General features: G+C 42.4%; 2 protein-coding genes across 2 annotated transcripts in view; one reads left to right on the forward strand and one right to left on the reverse strand.

The window, feature by feature from the left end:
• Positions 1-1,365: 1,365 nt before the first annotated feature.
• Positions 1,366-10,602, reverse strand: slc35e3 (solute carrier family 35 member E3). Its single transcript, XM_084038536.1, has 8 exons — positions 10,404-10,602; positions 9,009-9,466; positions 8,664-8,774; positions 8,509-8,568; positions 4,800-4,898; positions 4,480-4,562; positions 3,861-3,945; positions 1,366-3,739 (listed from the first exon to the last, which is right to left on the reverse strand). Exons 2-8 carry the CDS (start codon positions 9,399-9,401, stop codon positions 3,638-3,640), a joined length of 933 nt encoding a protein of 310 aa, XP_083894662.1. The 5' UTR covers positions 9,402-9,466; positions 10,404-10,602; the 3' UTR covers positions 1,366-3,637.
• Positions 10,603-12,359: 1,757 nt separating this feature from the next.
• The window catches only part of nup107 (nucleoporin 107), a 9,531-nt gene continuing 6,119 nt past the window's right edge, over positions 12,360-15,771 (forward strand). The window contains 11 exon segments of the mRNA XM_084038831.1: positions 12,360-12,440; positions 13,497-13,582; positions 13,909-14,004; positions 14,087-14,181; positions 14,648-14,783; positions 14,874-14,977; positions 15,078-15,193; positions 15,267-15,315; positions 15,403-15,474; positions 15,565-15,653; positions 15,736-15,771. Coding sequence (XP_083894957.1) covers positions 12,433-12,440; positions 13,497-13,582; positions 13,909-14,004; positions 14,087-14,181; positions 14,648-14,783; positions 14,874-14,977; positions 15,078-15,193; positions 15,267-15,315; positions 15,403-15,474; positions 15,565-15,653; positions 15,736-15,771 — 887 coding nt within the window. The 5' untranslated portion in view covers positions 12,360-12,432.

The raw sequence follows: 15,771 nt of genomic DNA on the forward strand, positions 1-15,771 counted from the left end.
ATTCTGCCAACAGGCTTTTTCAAAAATGCATCAAACTGCATGACCCCAGATCTTTTACAGATTGTAAACATGTCTCTTCTGTCAGGTGTCTTCCCACAGGCCTTGAAAACTGCTGTTATCAAGCCTCTCTTAAAAAAGAACAGTTTAGACACGTCACTAATGAACAATTAGGTGCAGCTGGATCTCGGTCGTACCTGCTGCTCTGGACCAGCTCGACAACTGCTGCCGCTATTTTTCTTAGTCATAATTTATTATGCTACTATTTCTGCTTTATTATAATAATTCTCATTGTATTATACCCACTGCTGCTGTTGTCTTTCATGGTCATTATTTTCTATTTTGTCTGCCATAGCGTTACTGTTACCACCGCTCTCATGTATCATTTCTGTCATAAGGACTATGTCATCATTTTTGTTGCATTTCTGTGCATCCTGGGAGAGCGAGCCCTCCTCGGTGTCTTTCTCTGAGGTTTCTTTTATTTTGTCTCCTGTTAAAAAATGTTTCCTTATTATAATAATTAATCGATGGATGGTCCTGCAACAAAGGATGTATTACAGATTGTTAAGCCCTCTGAGGCAAATCTGTGATTTGGGGCTGCATAAATAAAATTGAATTATTATTAGTAATTGTACTTGTATCTGAATTTTCTATTGGGGGGGAGGGGGGGAGATTGGGGAACATAACTTTAACTTAAGCTACTACACTGGTCTGATTTATTTTAGTGCAACCTGAAATGTGATTTTACACCGGTTGAAACTAAAGTGGACCTGCAGTGGAAACAGAACCGAGTCTCTGCAAGATTTCCCTCCTCAGGAGACTACGGGTATTTTTAAACACGTCTTTACAACGCATTCATTCATCTGGAAGTTCCTCTCTGAACGGTGTGTGTGTGTGTGGACAAGGGCAGCTGTTGTAGCTTTATTGACACAGTGTTAATGAGACAGACACACACACAGGGTAGTGAACGTCCAGCTCGGAGCAGTGAGACAGAACGGAACAGAACATTCTGTGTAAGAGCGAGAACCTGGTTACTGTTAGTTTACATACCTGGCAGTGGTGGAAACTAAGAAAGTACATCTACTCAAGTACTGTCCTTAAATACAACTACTTTACTTGAGTATTTCCATCCTCTCCCACTGTACTTATACTGTACTAAACCAGTCTCCAATATTTCACTCAGAGTATTTATGGCTCCGAGCTTTGTATCTCAACACCCTTCACATTTCTGTGGTGACCCTGCGGAGGAGCCCGATCGCTCGCCTGGAAACGTTCTATACTTTATATAGAGAAGTTAAAAGGAGCCCCACTTCTGACTTCATCTGTGGGTCAATTTCTATTTGAGCAAAGACAATGTTACTGTAGACAGACAGGCAGACAGACAGGGCTTTATTATCACTGTGATTAGAATGATGATAGTCTGGTGGTTCAAATGTAAAAGTACAAGTAAATAAAGTAAAACAATAAATCAAATCAAGGCAGAAGACAAACTGTGGTAAACACTCTCAGAATGATCTGTAATATGGGCCAATGTCGTTTGAATATGAAGGAATTTTCAAGAAACCTCCACGAAAACTTTGATTTGGAGGAACCTTCCCAACACTTCTGTGGTAAAAATACAAAATGAATGCCTGTTAAAATGGAAAATGAAATGTCAGTAAACTGAACACAAAGGTCCTACTGGTGGTTTCTTCAGGGCAGGAGTGTTTAGCCGGAGCGCCGCCAGACTCCCAGTTAGTAACCCTGCAAATACTTTCACGAGTGGCTCACAGGCTCAATGTTCAGCAATAGATAGTGACTGAACCAACATCTATATCAATAAGTAGTTCTTCAGCCACCGTCTGTCCATGGACACACTCTACAACCTGTGAAATGGCAAGAGACAAACAACTGTGGAGTCCGACTGAGGATGTCCAACTCGGCCAAGTGAAACGGCTGAATGATGAAAGCTACGCTCTCGAGTAGGAATCAGAAAATACTGATCGCAGCCAAATGTCCACTTTTTAAGTCAATGAAAAACAGAATTGAACACTGAATGAGAAGAAGAGCAACCTGAATCTGGGAAGTGAAAACATTGAAAAGACAGTTTAAAAGAAGAAAAACAAAATAATAACTGAGAAGATTGTGGACCAACATCAGGGAAATTAAATAATTAAGCGATTCAAATATCGGTCCTTCCACTCCTAACCCCCGTTTTGTCCTTGGACTATGACTAGGAGTGAATCTGTGCCGTTGACCAGTGAACATGAAGGAAGCTCTTGTACTTCATTAGTGTTGCAGCGTCCAGCTGGATGAAACCTCCTCTCTGTCCCAGTACACATGGTTCAGTAGCAGCTTGTTTCAGGGCTCAGTCCATACTCAAACACAACAAGTACACATTTAAGGCCCATCATTTATCTTTCTTTAGGGTTAGGCCTCACATTTTTAACTAATTCACTTTTTTGATTAAAATGAAAAAAGCTTGATTAGTCTGATGTAATGTTTTCAGGCTGAATAATGCAGAGTATGACTGGTTTACAGACAGGCATCAATGGTGCAAATGAGTCTTGAATAAACTGCAAACGTAACGAGCTGGCGCTTTTTCTTCAATAACTCTTTCTGAAATGAAATGATGCAAAGTCCTGACCGGGTCAGAAACGCCTGCTTGTTATCAGCTTTGGACAGGAAATGTAATTCAGAATTGAACTGAAACCTCAAACAACACTTGCTTGACGGGTTTTCAGACTCATTTCTAGGGACATCTTGAATAAAGGTGGACGATCGTTCTCAGTGTCAGTTTGTGTTGAAACAAACATCGTCTAGTCACATATTTAAAAACTCTCTGTTCGTGTGGAAAGTGCCGACAGTGTAACACAGTGGATGTGTGCAGCCAAGCAGTTCTAAAACATTAGACGGCAACCGTCACGTTAAAGCAGAAACATTCTCAGGAAATGACAAGGAGGCTTGCTGGACCGTTTAACAAGTCCGTTAGGTTTAGTTCATACAGGTTGAGTTTTTCCAACACTGTAGTAGTTCCAATGAGATGAAGTACCATGTTGAAACATTTTGAGCTGCCACTCTTTTCTACTGGACGAAAATAACAAGCAGGAAAGACTTCCGTTATTACTTTACTTAGTATCATTGTTTTCAGTGTCTGGCTCCAGTAGGAGATGGAGGTTTGATGCCTTGCTCAAAGGGTCTTTAAGAGAGTCCGTCCGTTAACTCCGCCTGTCCTGCAATGACATAAACCTGCACCCTGAATGCCTCGGACTTCATCCCAGTGCGCCACAAGCAGCAGGGGCTTCTGGGAGGAAATGAAGCTCGAATTCGATCATGTGCGTCCGAATGTTGTGCTTGTTGTTTTATCTACTTTGGATGGACGCGGAGGTGGGATTTTTACTTTCATTAAGTCAACAAAGTGTTTCATCTCCCAGCTGCCGTGTGGTGAGCTTCAGTTGCCTTTAAAAAGACCAACGGCAGCGTTGTGGAGCAAAGGATTGTGAGACGAGCAGTGGATGTATTGATATGTCAGAAGACCACGATGAAAATCGTCACTCTCCTGAAAAAATACTGATAATAAAATAAAAATATATATAAAGAGGTCTCTGCAGCCGATGGCCAATGGCAGGAGTCGGTGCAGTCGATTGTCAGGCGAGTCAGCCTATGGTCTTTGAGCCAGGCGGCTCTTCCCCTCCTCCTGCTCCGCCAGCTTGAAGTGAGTGTAAGACAGGATACCTGCCAGAGTGGCCAGGATGCCCAAAGCCTGAGAGTGAGACAGGAGGACAGAAAGACAGGTAGAGACCACAGGGGTGAGAGGAAGAACTGTGAGGTTGCAGCCAGAAGGTTGTCGGTTTGAGCCTCCAGAGCAGCACAAGAAGACTCACCTGGTTGAGAGACAGCGGGTCATGGAAGAGCAGATATCCTCCAATCAGAGTGATGCAGAATTTGAAATGACCAAACATGTTGTAGCTGCACAGCAGAGTCAGGAGAACAACAACACGTATCAAAAAACTACAATTTCCTGAAGACCTCCAGGGACCCTGAATAAGCCTTCCAAGACTACCAGCCAACCCCTTAAATCCCCCAGAAAGACTTCTCAAACCCTTTCAGCAAGACTGGCGAGCTCTTCACAAGGCCCTCAACCTTCTCAAGACACCCAAACATCTCCCCCAGAATACCCCAAGAGACCCACAAACCAAGAAATCAGAAAGCACAGCTGTCCCCCCAACTCAAACCCAGAAGCAGGCAAAGCCCTTCAACCCCCCCAGAAAGAAAAAAAAGACCTCAAGAGGTTCTGAAATCCATTTGAAGATAGATATGATTAGAAAGCTCCATACATAAGCCCTAAAACCTTCCCAAGAATACCAGAAATGCCTTAAATAACCCCAAAACCAACCAACTTAAATCTCTTCAAGGGGGCTCAAAAGAACCTGGAGCCTTACAGACCTGTAAACCCCCTCAGACCCCAGAAGTCTCTTTGAACCCCAATACATTTGAGGATACGTGACAGCCGATGTGTTTCCAATGATCCAGTAGATGGACAGGTTGACCAGGAACGCCACAACACCAGAGAACAGCACGGTCATCTAGGCAACACGAGGACAACACTGTTACCATAGTAACACAATAATGTACAAAATCATCAGGGCCTTCACAAGAAAAGAGCCCACCAGCTGTTGGTAACTTCAAACTTAGACTAGTTGTACCAGTGTTCAATAACACACCTACATTTGAACTACATTTGGCCGTACATACAGTATGGCCTGTTTGTGAATGTGTTGGAAATTAGTGTGTGTGTGTGTGTGTGGGGGGAGTCCAGAGACCAGAGCAGGCAGAGACCAGGGTCCAAATATCCCTCCATCTCCAGTCAGCGGCTCAAACACAGGAACAACGCAGAGCAGGAAGCCCGACGACAGAGGAGCCTGATGGGACAGTCACTGTGTTAACATCACAACATTTATGGGTCATTCCGTGCCAACTCAGCCACCCATGTACATGACACCTCTCAGATTTTGCTGAAAAGCGGTGAAAATATGCCTTATGTTACCAAACAAAGGAATCTGAAGTTTCAGGTCAATATCTCAAACGGTTTGCCCGTGGCGTCCATTTGAATTTCAAGTGCCACACCCCTTTTTGACACATTGCAATTTCGCATTTCATTTGTTGCCATTTTTGGAGGCCCATAACTTCTGTTCTAATAGTGATAGAAGGCTGAAAACTGATCCGTTAGTTCAGTGTAATGTGTACTACACAATTCTTCAGGCAGAATCAACATTCCTTACTGTTTGGGTGAGAGGTGGGTCACCAAAGTCCAATTTATTTACGACGGGCAAAATTATTTTTTCACTTTTTGGGTGCTCCTAGCACCACGATGAATGATCACATTTATTCCAAACAGGATTATTTGTTATAATTGGGACCTTTGCTCTTGCCAAAATGAATTTGAAGGGTATGGTACCACTGGTGGGGGTTTTATGGGGGTCCAAAAACCCTCCCAGGCAGAGGTGACTCTTTTGGAACCCCATATTTGGACCCCCAAATGACCGCGTGGGCACTTGATGATCCTAATGAGATTTATACCAGATAAAGACACATATTTGTTCTATCTTTAAATGAAATAAAACCTTTGACTATGAAGCTCCTTAATATGAATTTTATTCGTCAAAATGCACCATTTTGGACTTTTTTTCCCAGAAGTCTGGAATGTAGATCAGGGAGAATTTAGTGATGATAAAGCATGAAAATAGTGGAAATAACTTATTATTATGCTCAGTGATGGCAAACAATTAAATATTTAGACTGCTGGCTATTCATTTCCTGAAAATCACAAATTAACCCCTTATCCCCGATGAAAGAGACCCGCCTGTGACAAGCGACTTGCAGCACGAGCAAGTCTGCAGGCCACTGATGCAAACCACATTCTGACACCAATGGAGATGTTTCAATGGGCAAAAGAAAACATTAAGAACATTACATTCTTCTTTGTAAGTGCAGAAAATATAAAAAAACACGAGGAAACGTACAAATTGTAGAGACGTTACGCCTCGGCCAAAACGTTCAGTGCATTGCTTTATACCAATTTCCAAAAATAAGATACGGATGAAAAGAATATCACAGGATACAATATTCACAGATGTCGATGCAGGACAACAATCAGATTCAGAACACTTGGATACAGAACACCCGGAAGCAGAACACCCGCAGTCAGATCAGCCACAAAACTCCAGCCAGGAAAATGCATTGCCTGTATCTATGATGATGACTGGTTCATTGGAAACATTGTTGAAGGTTCAGATAAACATGGTGATGTTTTTGTAAAATTCATCTATGGACGCAGTGCTCGCCAATACAAACGTGACCAAAAGGACCATGACAAAATGATGTTACTGTTTCCACAATTTCTTGGAAAATAGTTATCCATAGATGAATTTCACAAAAACGTCACCATGTTCATCTGAACGTTCAACAATGTTTCCAATTAACCAGTCATCATCATAGATACAGGCAATGTATTTTCCTGGCTGGAAAATGTAGTTTTGTGGCTGATCTGACTGCGAGTGTTCTCCCTCCGGGTTCTGTATCCAAGTGTTCTGAATCCGATTGTTGTCCTGCATCGACATCTGTGAATATTGTATCCTGTGATATTCTTTTCATCCGTATCTTATCTTTGGAAATTGGTATAAAGCAATGAAGCGATCGGGTTCCACTGATCGTTTTGGCTGAGGCATAACTTCTCTAATTTGTATGTTTCCTCGTGTTTTTTAATATTTTCTGCACTAACAAAGAAGAATGTAATGTTCTTAATGTTTTCTTTTGCCCACTGAAACATCTCCATTGGTGTCAGAATGTGGTTTGCATCAGTGGCCTGCAGACTTGCTCGTGCTGCAAGTCGCTTGTCACAGGCGGGTCTCTTTCATCGGGGATAAGGGGTTAATTTGTGATTTTCAGGAAATAAATGGCCAGCAGTCTAAATATTTAATTGTTTGCCATCACTGAGCATAATACTAAGTTATTTCCACTATTTTCATGCTTTATCATCACTAAATTCTCCCTGATCTACATTCCAGACTTCTGGAAAAAAAAGTCCAAAATGGTGCATTTTGACGAATAAAATTCATATTAAGGAGCTTCATAGTCAAAGGTTTTATTTCATTAAAAGAAAGAACAAATATGTATCTTTATCTGGTATAAATCTCAATAGGATCATCAAGTGTCCACGCGGTCATTTGGGGGTCCAAATATGGGGTTCCAAAAGAGTCACCTCTGCCCGGGAGGGTTTTTGGACCCCCATAAAACCCCCACCAGTGGTACCATACCCTTCAAATTCATTTTGGCAAGAGCAAAGGTCCCAAATATAACAAATAATCCTGTTTAGAATAAATGTGATCATTCATCGTGGTGCTAGGAGCACCCAAAAAGTGAAAAATAATTTTGGCCGTCAAAAAAAAATTGGACTTTGATGACCCACCTCTCACCCAAACAGTAAGGAATGTTGATTCTGCCTGTAGAATTGTGTAGTACACATTACACTGAACTAACAGATCAGTTTTCAGCCTTCTATCACTATTAGAACAGAAGTTATGGGCCTCCAAAAATGCCAACAAATGAAATGCGAAATTCCAATGTGTCAAAAAGGGGTGTGGCACTTGAAATTCAAATGGACGCCACGGGCAAACCGTTTGAGATATTGACCTGAAACTTCAGATTCCCTCGTTTGGTAACATAAGGCATATTTTCCCTGCTTTTCAGCAAAATCTGAGAGGTGTCATGTACATGATACCCCGATTTTGGCTGTTTTCACATGGAATGACCCTTATACAACATGCTACAATTACAGTCACAGTACTCATATAAACAGTACTATAAATACTACTCTTATCACAGTCCCACTTCTAAATCAACAAGTGCCAAGATAACTCCCAAGTAAAGACCAACAAGTCACAAGCCAAGACTAATAAGTCCCAAAAGAAGGGGAACGAGTCCCAAATCAAGTCCCACATCAAAATAAAAATTCTCAAGTTGAGCCTAAAATTAAGGTTTTAAGTCCACAGTCAAAGTCAACAAGTCCAAATTCAAGACCCAAATAAAGACCAAGCCAACAAGTCTCAAGTGAACGGGAACAAGTCCCATGTCAAATTGAATAAGTCCCAAGTAAAGATCAATAAGTCCCAAGTCAAGGATAATAGTCTCAAAAGAAGGACAACGAGTCTCAAGTCAAGTCCCACGTCATATTCAGCAAGTCTAAATTCAAGTGTCTAGTCAGACAAGTCCAAAGTGAATGGATACATGTCCCAAATCAAGTCCCAAGTCTAAGATTAGCACAATAAGATCCTATAAGTCCAGGTCAACAAGTCCCAAGACAAGTCTCATATAAAGGCCAGTAAGTCAAGGTCAAACCTGTGTGGACTCTCTGCAGCAGAAAACATACCGTTACGACTTTCTCTCAGGTTATAGAGTACAAAGTGAACCTTGTACTGTTTTAGTCACAATATAATTTGCAGTTACAGCATCCACGTGAATTATACATCCTACCTGATAGTAGAGAAGCTGCATGGAGTTCACCTGGAGCTCGTGCTGCTTCGCTCCCACCCACTGAGTGAGAAGGAGAGGGAGGTATTCTTGTCATTTCACAGAAACCACGTTGTCTTTCTCATCTCCGTTGGACTTCAGAGAGTAGATTTACTCACCACCTGGTAAAGCGACGTCACCAGGACTCCCAGTGAGGCGAACGTCGTGCCCAGCAGGTTGAACCTCACGTCAAAGTAGGAGTTCAGTATCACCCCTAATGTGATCGGCACCTGGGGGAGCAGACGGGTAGAGGTTCAGACCAACGAAACCACCTTCATCACGACGCCATAGGTTACGAACGGGACAAGGTTTTTCACAAAATCTGATCTTTTTGCAACCAGTCGCCCCCTAATGGCCAGAAGGGAGAATGCAAGTTAAGGCACTTCTGCCAGCTCAGGACCCGTCTGCGGTCGCAGCTTTAGCCAGGGAACTACCTTCAGATTTCAGGGACAAACATTCCTTACCAGCGTCAGTTTAATCTTGGTGGAGAAGGTCTTCTTGTAGTAGGTGGTCTGGATGAGGATGATGACGGGCGTGGTCATGGCTTTAGCCAGCTGGTACGTTCCTATGGAGTTGTTCTGCAGGGAAAGGTTGGTGAAGGCCACGAATCCACAGAAGCTCAGAGCCAGCCAGACGATCCGGCGAACGGGGAGGCTTTTTGGGGCGAAAATGTCCATTTTTTGGCAGATGTAGAGGCCCAGCCAGGTGACCACAAAATGAACAAGGGTCAACGTCATGTTGGGGAAGCCATAGTGCACGTAGATCCATTTGTTGATGAAGACAATGCAGATGGAGGACAGCAGGTTGACCAGCAGGCCGGCGATGATGCGCCGGTTGGCTGATAAATTAACCATCATCCTGGAGGTCTCCTCGCGTCGCTGATCCAAGAGGAGCTTCGTTTCACGTTACTAAGCTGTTAAAACTGCAAAAGGACAGAAGGTGAATGTAACAACGCCTTAAAAATGTTATGTTACGTTTAAGGTGGCTTTGCTGTCGCGGTACTTCCATAAATACTACAAGGCAATAAACTTTCACCACATTCATAAGTATAGTCAGTAACTGTAAATTATTATTCTAATATTATTTATGACATATGCTCATGTTACAGCTGATGAATGTGAAGCTCAGATTAACTACTTTATAGACAGTGATGGAAAGTGACGAAGTATATTTAATCCAACAGTGGACTGACGTTTATTTTAAGGTACTTCATAGTTCTACCTCATTTCATATAAGAGAATGGTATACTCTTACTCCACTGCATTTACAAATACGAGTTGAATCAGTTTATAAAATACGACGCTTTATTATCTTGACAGCTATAAAACACTGGTTGTCTGTATTAGCTTCACTACCGCCAGCTTTGACAGAATACTGCTGCTTAAATAGTAAAGTACAATAATAATTTAATAGTGAAATGGGTCATTTTGATGACAATACTTAAAACTTAGGTGCCCATATAGCGGTCAAATAAATCTAGTTAGCTTTAACTTAAAAGTGCAGTGAAGAAGCCTAGCATAAACTCATAATGCTAAAGTAAAATATAAGTACGTCAAATGTATACGTACGTACTGCAGTGGAGTAAACGTACTCCATTTGCTTCACTTTTTTACCAATATGTTGGAGAAGACGGCTGTTTGTAAGGTTTAACAGTAAAATAGCTCATTTTCTAAATGAAGTTCGTCCGTTATGTAGAAGTAGTTGATGCAGGTTGAACCGTTAATTAAAGCTGTCGGTTAACGTAACAGAGTGTGGTAGTTTAAAGATAGAGGAACACAACATCGGTCTGTCTCTATGTCCGTCTCTCCGCCTGTCGGTCAGTCGGTCTCTCGGTCTGCCACGCAATAAGAAAAGTTTACCCGGGGTCTCCATCTGTCTCCCCGCTGTGTCTTCCTCTGCCTGCGTCGCTCCGGCCAAACAAACAGCCCCGTGAGTTAGAGTCTTTCCCCGGCGTCGGAGCTCCAGTCCCCGAGAAGCGACGAATCCGCACTACTGTACCGGAGGAGTTTGCTTCCCTCCTCTCCTGAACGCTGCCGTGATTTATGGTATGGTTACAAACCGCCCGTGTGTTCCTGTTTCCTTTGTGTTTACGTCACTTGACGTGCGTGTGTTGAGCAACAGCGGCCGCTAGCGGACTGGAGAGGGAAGGAGTGCAGAGATGATCTATAACAACAGATGCCTCACTACACACAATAAATTGTGAAAGCTAAATCAACACAGGAAAAAAATAAAAGCTACATTATAAAATAATCAAATGAGTATCCATCCATCCATTGTCTACCACTTTATCCTGTATTCAGGTTCAGGTCACGGGGGGGGGGGGGGGGGGGGGGGGGGGGGGGGCTGGAGCCAATCCCAGCTATCATTGGGTGAAGGCACAAGGCACACCCTGGACAGGTCACCAGTCCATCTCCAGTCCATCCTGCATGTCTTTGGACTGTGAGAGGAAGCCAGAGAACCCAGAGAGAACCCACACTTACACGGGGAGAACATGCAAACTCCACACAGAAAGAACCCGGGCCCGACCCCGGAACCGAACCCAGGACCCTCTCGCTGTGAGGCGACAGTGCTACCCACTACACCACCTTGCAGCCCTCAAATGAGTATACCAGAGTCAATTCACGTCAACATGTGTTATCGTGTCTTATTATTGCTCTGCATGTTCACAAATTAGCTAATAAAGGTACTTTTAATCTTAAATTTTGTTTTATAGTGACTTTGAAACATCTGTCCAGGGAGTATATGAAAAATAGGCTCTTGGCAAAATCAGGTTTAAAATCAATATTTTCATTAAATATATATGATGAATATATGTGAAAATTAATAAGCATGTGTTTTGTCTGTTTGTTTGTTTGTTTTGTTGTGTATTTAAATATACTGTATGTGTGTGTTTGTGTGTGTGCCAAATATTCACTTTTTTCAATGTTATTGTTATTGGTGGTTTATTATATATGCCATATCATGTGATATACTATATATGTCATTATCACTATTCCATTTACATTTACATTTAGGTCATTTAGCAGACGCTTTGATCGTTGAAGTACACCTGCACTATAATTTGTCATGCACTTATGGAAACTTTGCAAATGCACTGTAAATATTTTTCCATACAACAAATCTTTCAACAAAAAAAGAAAACATATTTTTCTTTACAGTCCAAATTCTCCAAAAGAAGATGCTGGAAATCAATAAAACATGAGTCACTTAAGGGTTGTTGTGAAAATATAGGGTTTATCCATCTTAAAGATCAAACAACTAGGGCAACAACTAAAAAAGAATTCCTTCATTAATTAATCTCACGATTGTGTTCTTGATTAATCGTATGGTCAATAAAATGTCAGCAAATATTGGAGTACATCCTTCAGAAGTTCCAGGCTAAGCTCAACTTCGACACCTTGTTTTTTCTTGGTGCCATGTATCACTATTTTAAAAATGTTTACGAATCAAACAATCCATTAGTTCATCAGCAGATTTATAATTAAAACAATTATTAGTTGCATACAAAATAGTTCAAAATGAGCTAAACCTCACAATTACACTACAAACAATACAACACTGCTTTGACAGCAATGCATGAATATTAACAATCTAATAGTATAAAGTTACAAGGGGCATTTATATACTTTCAATACTTGAAGTACATTTTCCTGATTGTACTTTCATACTGTTAATGGAGTCACTTATTCAATATTGTTTCAGTATTTTTACAGGTTTACATCAGTGGGACTGATATCTTCCCGACTGCAGTACTGCAGTATCAACACTGAACTGTGGGCGGCACTAACGTCCACTCTGCCGAAAATCCAAAAGACGAAGAAGAAGTACAAGACGCACGAAGAAGAATCCAGTCAAGCCTCGTGAAGCGGGAATTGACACCCCACTATAATGGACTGGTAATTCACAATTCAGCATTTTTAAAACTTCAATCGGCTTCTGCACCTACAGTTATACCTTGTAGACCCGTATGTGAACGGTTAGCTTGCTATTTAGCGAGCGGTTACGTTGCTGTGCTAGCTGGGGCTAACGATGTCGTTCATAATCATTAGTGATGCTAACTGGCTAATCACTGATTTGTGTCCTGTTGACATGTTAAACCAGCGCTAATAACGCAGTTCTCAGTCAGTAATTGAAGTTAACTACAGCTGGTGCACATTATTGACGACCCAACGTTTAAATGAAGCACTTTCTTGAATCTTAACTGACTAACAAAACCAGCTATTTGTTGTTAGCTAGTAGAACGGCAGGGCATTACAGTTCAATGTGCAGTAACGTAAAATAAGGTATTAATGCACTTGTAAGGCAACAATGAGAACTCATGTTTTAGTAACTAAGACAATGAGAACTCATGTTTTAGTAACTAAGTACACTCACTCAAGTGCAATGTTGGGCTACTTCCCTTTTCTGCCACATTATACTTCTACTCCACTCCACTTGAGCTATCACAGTTGAAGCTACCCAGCAGTTGTCTTTTTATCAAGTCATGCAAATGAGCTACTTGTTTACCACCTGCAACATTAAAGTGGTGCATCAATAAATATAATCTAACACTATGATGGATATCATTCTGAAATGGGACCTTCTGCATTTCCTGAAACACTCAAGTTCTTTATGGTTGTTAAAGAAGTCCTCTGATATTTCCGTCTATTTCACCCTTGAAATCCTCCAATAATGAACAATAAAACATGGAAAAGATATCATTCAGTCAAAGTGTGCATGCTACTGTTTGTGTACAGACTAAATGAAATAACGATATAGATATACTGTAGTTAGACAGGAAAAAGAAAGGACCGGAGCGTGGTACACGTGGCAGATTTACGTTCACCTATTTTCATGTCAAAAGTCACTTGATACTCCGTTGGGCAGAATCCAGCACCGGGGACTTTGTGGCAAAAAGAACAATTCATGGTGTGTTTCTGCACAAGCGCTCACATACTCGTCTTGTCTTCCAGGGGTCAGAACGAGCTGCCGTCTCCGGTGGTTCGAGATGATGAGGTGACCATCGCTGCACGCAGGAGGAGGAGTAAGAAGGTGGCTTGTATCCTCCAGGTGCATGAGTGTGGGTTTATCTTCAAATTCAGCAACTTGAACTGGATTTGATCTATTTGTAGGATAAAACCTACTAGACGTCACCACGTGAGGGGGATTTTCACATTTCTCTCTTTACATTTTATACGCTACTGATGTATAAAAATAATCGTAAGTGGTAATTCAAGAAAAGATATCGAATGCTTAAATTAAAAAAGTCTTTCTGGGTGGTGGAAAACTATTTGAGAGTGTGGACCAAATATGAGCTCCATTACCGGTATTGATGAATAATGCCAGAACTGTGAGTATTGTTGTCTTCCTGATTGCTGGCGTCAGTCCCGTCCCCCGGCGGCGGCAGCCCCGTCCTCGCCACGTTAACACCGGCCCGCTCCCTGATGAGGAACACTCCTGCTTCACTGTTCAGACAGGCTGGTAGGTGGTTAGTGATTATCCTTTAATGTCAAAGAGCTCCATATGTTACTGAATCCCCACTCTCCCCTCACGTCTCTCTCAGTAACTCCCAGGGTCCCAGATGTTTCCGCCATTTTGGCTCCAGGAGGTCGAACGCCTCGATACACACACACCCCCAGACACGCCCTCAGCAGTATGGTGAGATACACAAACGCTCAATGGACCTCATGCTTTTTTTATTCTGACCGTAAACTTCTCTTAAATAATAATAGTAATAATAATACATTTTATTTATAACACACTTTTCATTTCTTACAGATCACAAAGTGCTATAATGAAATGTGTAAATCTTCTGTCGGCTGTAATGACCCCAAAAATATTCTGCTTACCCCCCACTGCCTGCCATCATGAACCTAAATGACTATGTATTCATATTCCTTCATGAGACCCTTTGGTGCTTTTACTGGCCGTCGTCTCCCGCATCACTTTTTCGCTATAAAAGAAACAATGCATTTGGTGCCACTCGCTGCTTTTGAGGGAACATTAGCGAGACGACAGCGGCAAACCCCGTTTTTCTCGACCTGATGATATGGTGTCAGTAAATAGAGAGGAGTGAGATGAAAAAACCAGGATTAGCTCTGAAATGCTGTCTGTCTGTGTGTAGAATTTGGATGACAGTGATTGGACCAACAGCATGTACATCTCGCCTGTGTCGGGAATGGAGAACAGCAGCTTCTTCACCGACGACATCACCAACCTAAGCTCCGCCCTGCTGAAGGAGGACGACCCCGGCGAGGACGGTGAGTGAAACGAGCGTCCCCAAGCCCATTCTGTTCCTCGCCATCGTTAGTTCACAGCATAACGCTGGCGTGTTTTAAAATCTCCTTCAGCGGCTGCCAGTCTTTTCCCAGAATTCCTTGCATCCTTTCTGAAACACTCTTCCACTGCGGTGTTTGAGCTGCTTGAGGATTACCAGACAGTCTTACAGGACAAGGTAGGTTTGTTTGTGTTGAGTTTCATTGCATAGCAGCACTTCCTAAATCCCACCAATGAACTGCTCGGTTCAATCACTCACCTCTCGTCGCCTGCTTCAGGTGGACGTGCTGCAGTCCGTTGTCCTCAGAGCGGGACAGAACAGCAAGACAGCAGGAGTCCGCTGGCTGCTGCAACAGGAGAACTGCTCCTGGAGACTCATCACGTCCCTGTACAGGTACCTGTCGGACTGAGCGCACCTCTCCATCTGACTTCCTGGCTGTCTCTAATTCACCTGTCTGTTTCTGCAGGGATCGGGTCCAGTTGGTGCTAGAGGATGACATCATGGCAGACATGGTTGTGAGTGACTGTTTCTAAAATGTTCTGTTTGTGAAACGCAGCATTCAAACCTCGCCCCTAATCAGACGAGCTTGTCTCTGTGTGTAGGTTCCCAGTGAGAGTGAGAAGGTGGTGGTGGAGCAGCTTTTCCAGCGGGATGCCGTCATACGTCAGAGTCAGGTAAATGGATGAAATGGACACAACCCTTCTGGATCAGGACGACATATATTGGAGGCAACTGTGAAACAAACTTTTGTTTTTGCGTTGCAGCTGGTGGTCGATTGGCTGGAGAGCATCGCCAAAGATCAGATTGGAGATTTTTCTGATAATATAGAATACTACGCCAAAAACGTCTGCTGGTGAGTTCCCATCAGTCTGTCTTAAAATATCACGTCTGCAGTCGTGTGAATGAAGTTCATCAGGGAGTTGTGTGTTTTTCAGGGAGAACACCCTTCATGCCCTGAAGCTGAGGAGAAA

The sequence above is a fragment of the Eutrigla gurnardus genome (genome assembly GCF_963514095.1).
Source record: "Eutrigla gurnardus genome assembly, chromosome: 21".
Classification (NCBI taxonomy): domain Eukaryota; kingdom Metazoa; phylum Chordata; class Actinopteri; order Perciformes; family Triglidae; genus Eutrigla; species Eutrigla gurnardus.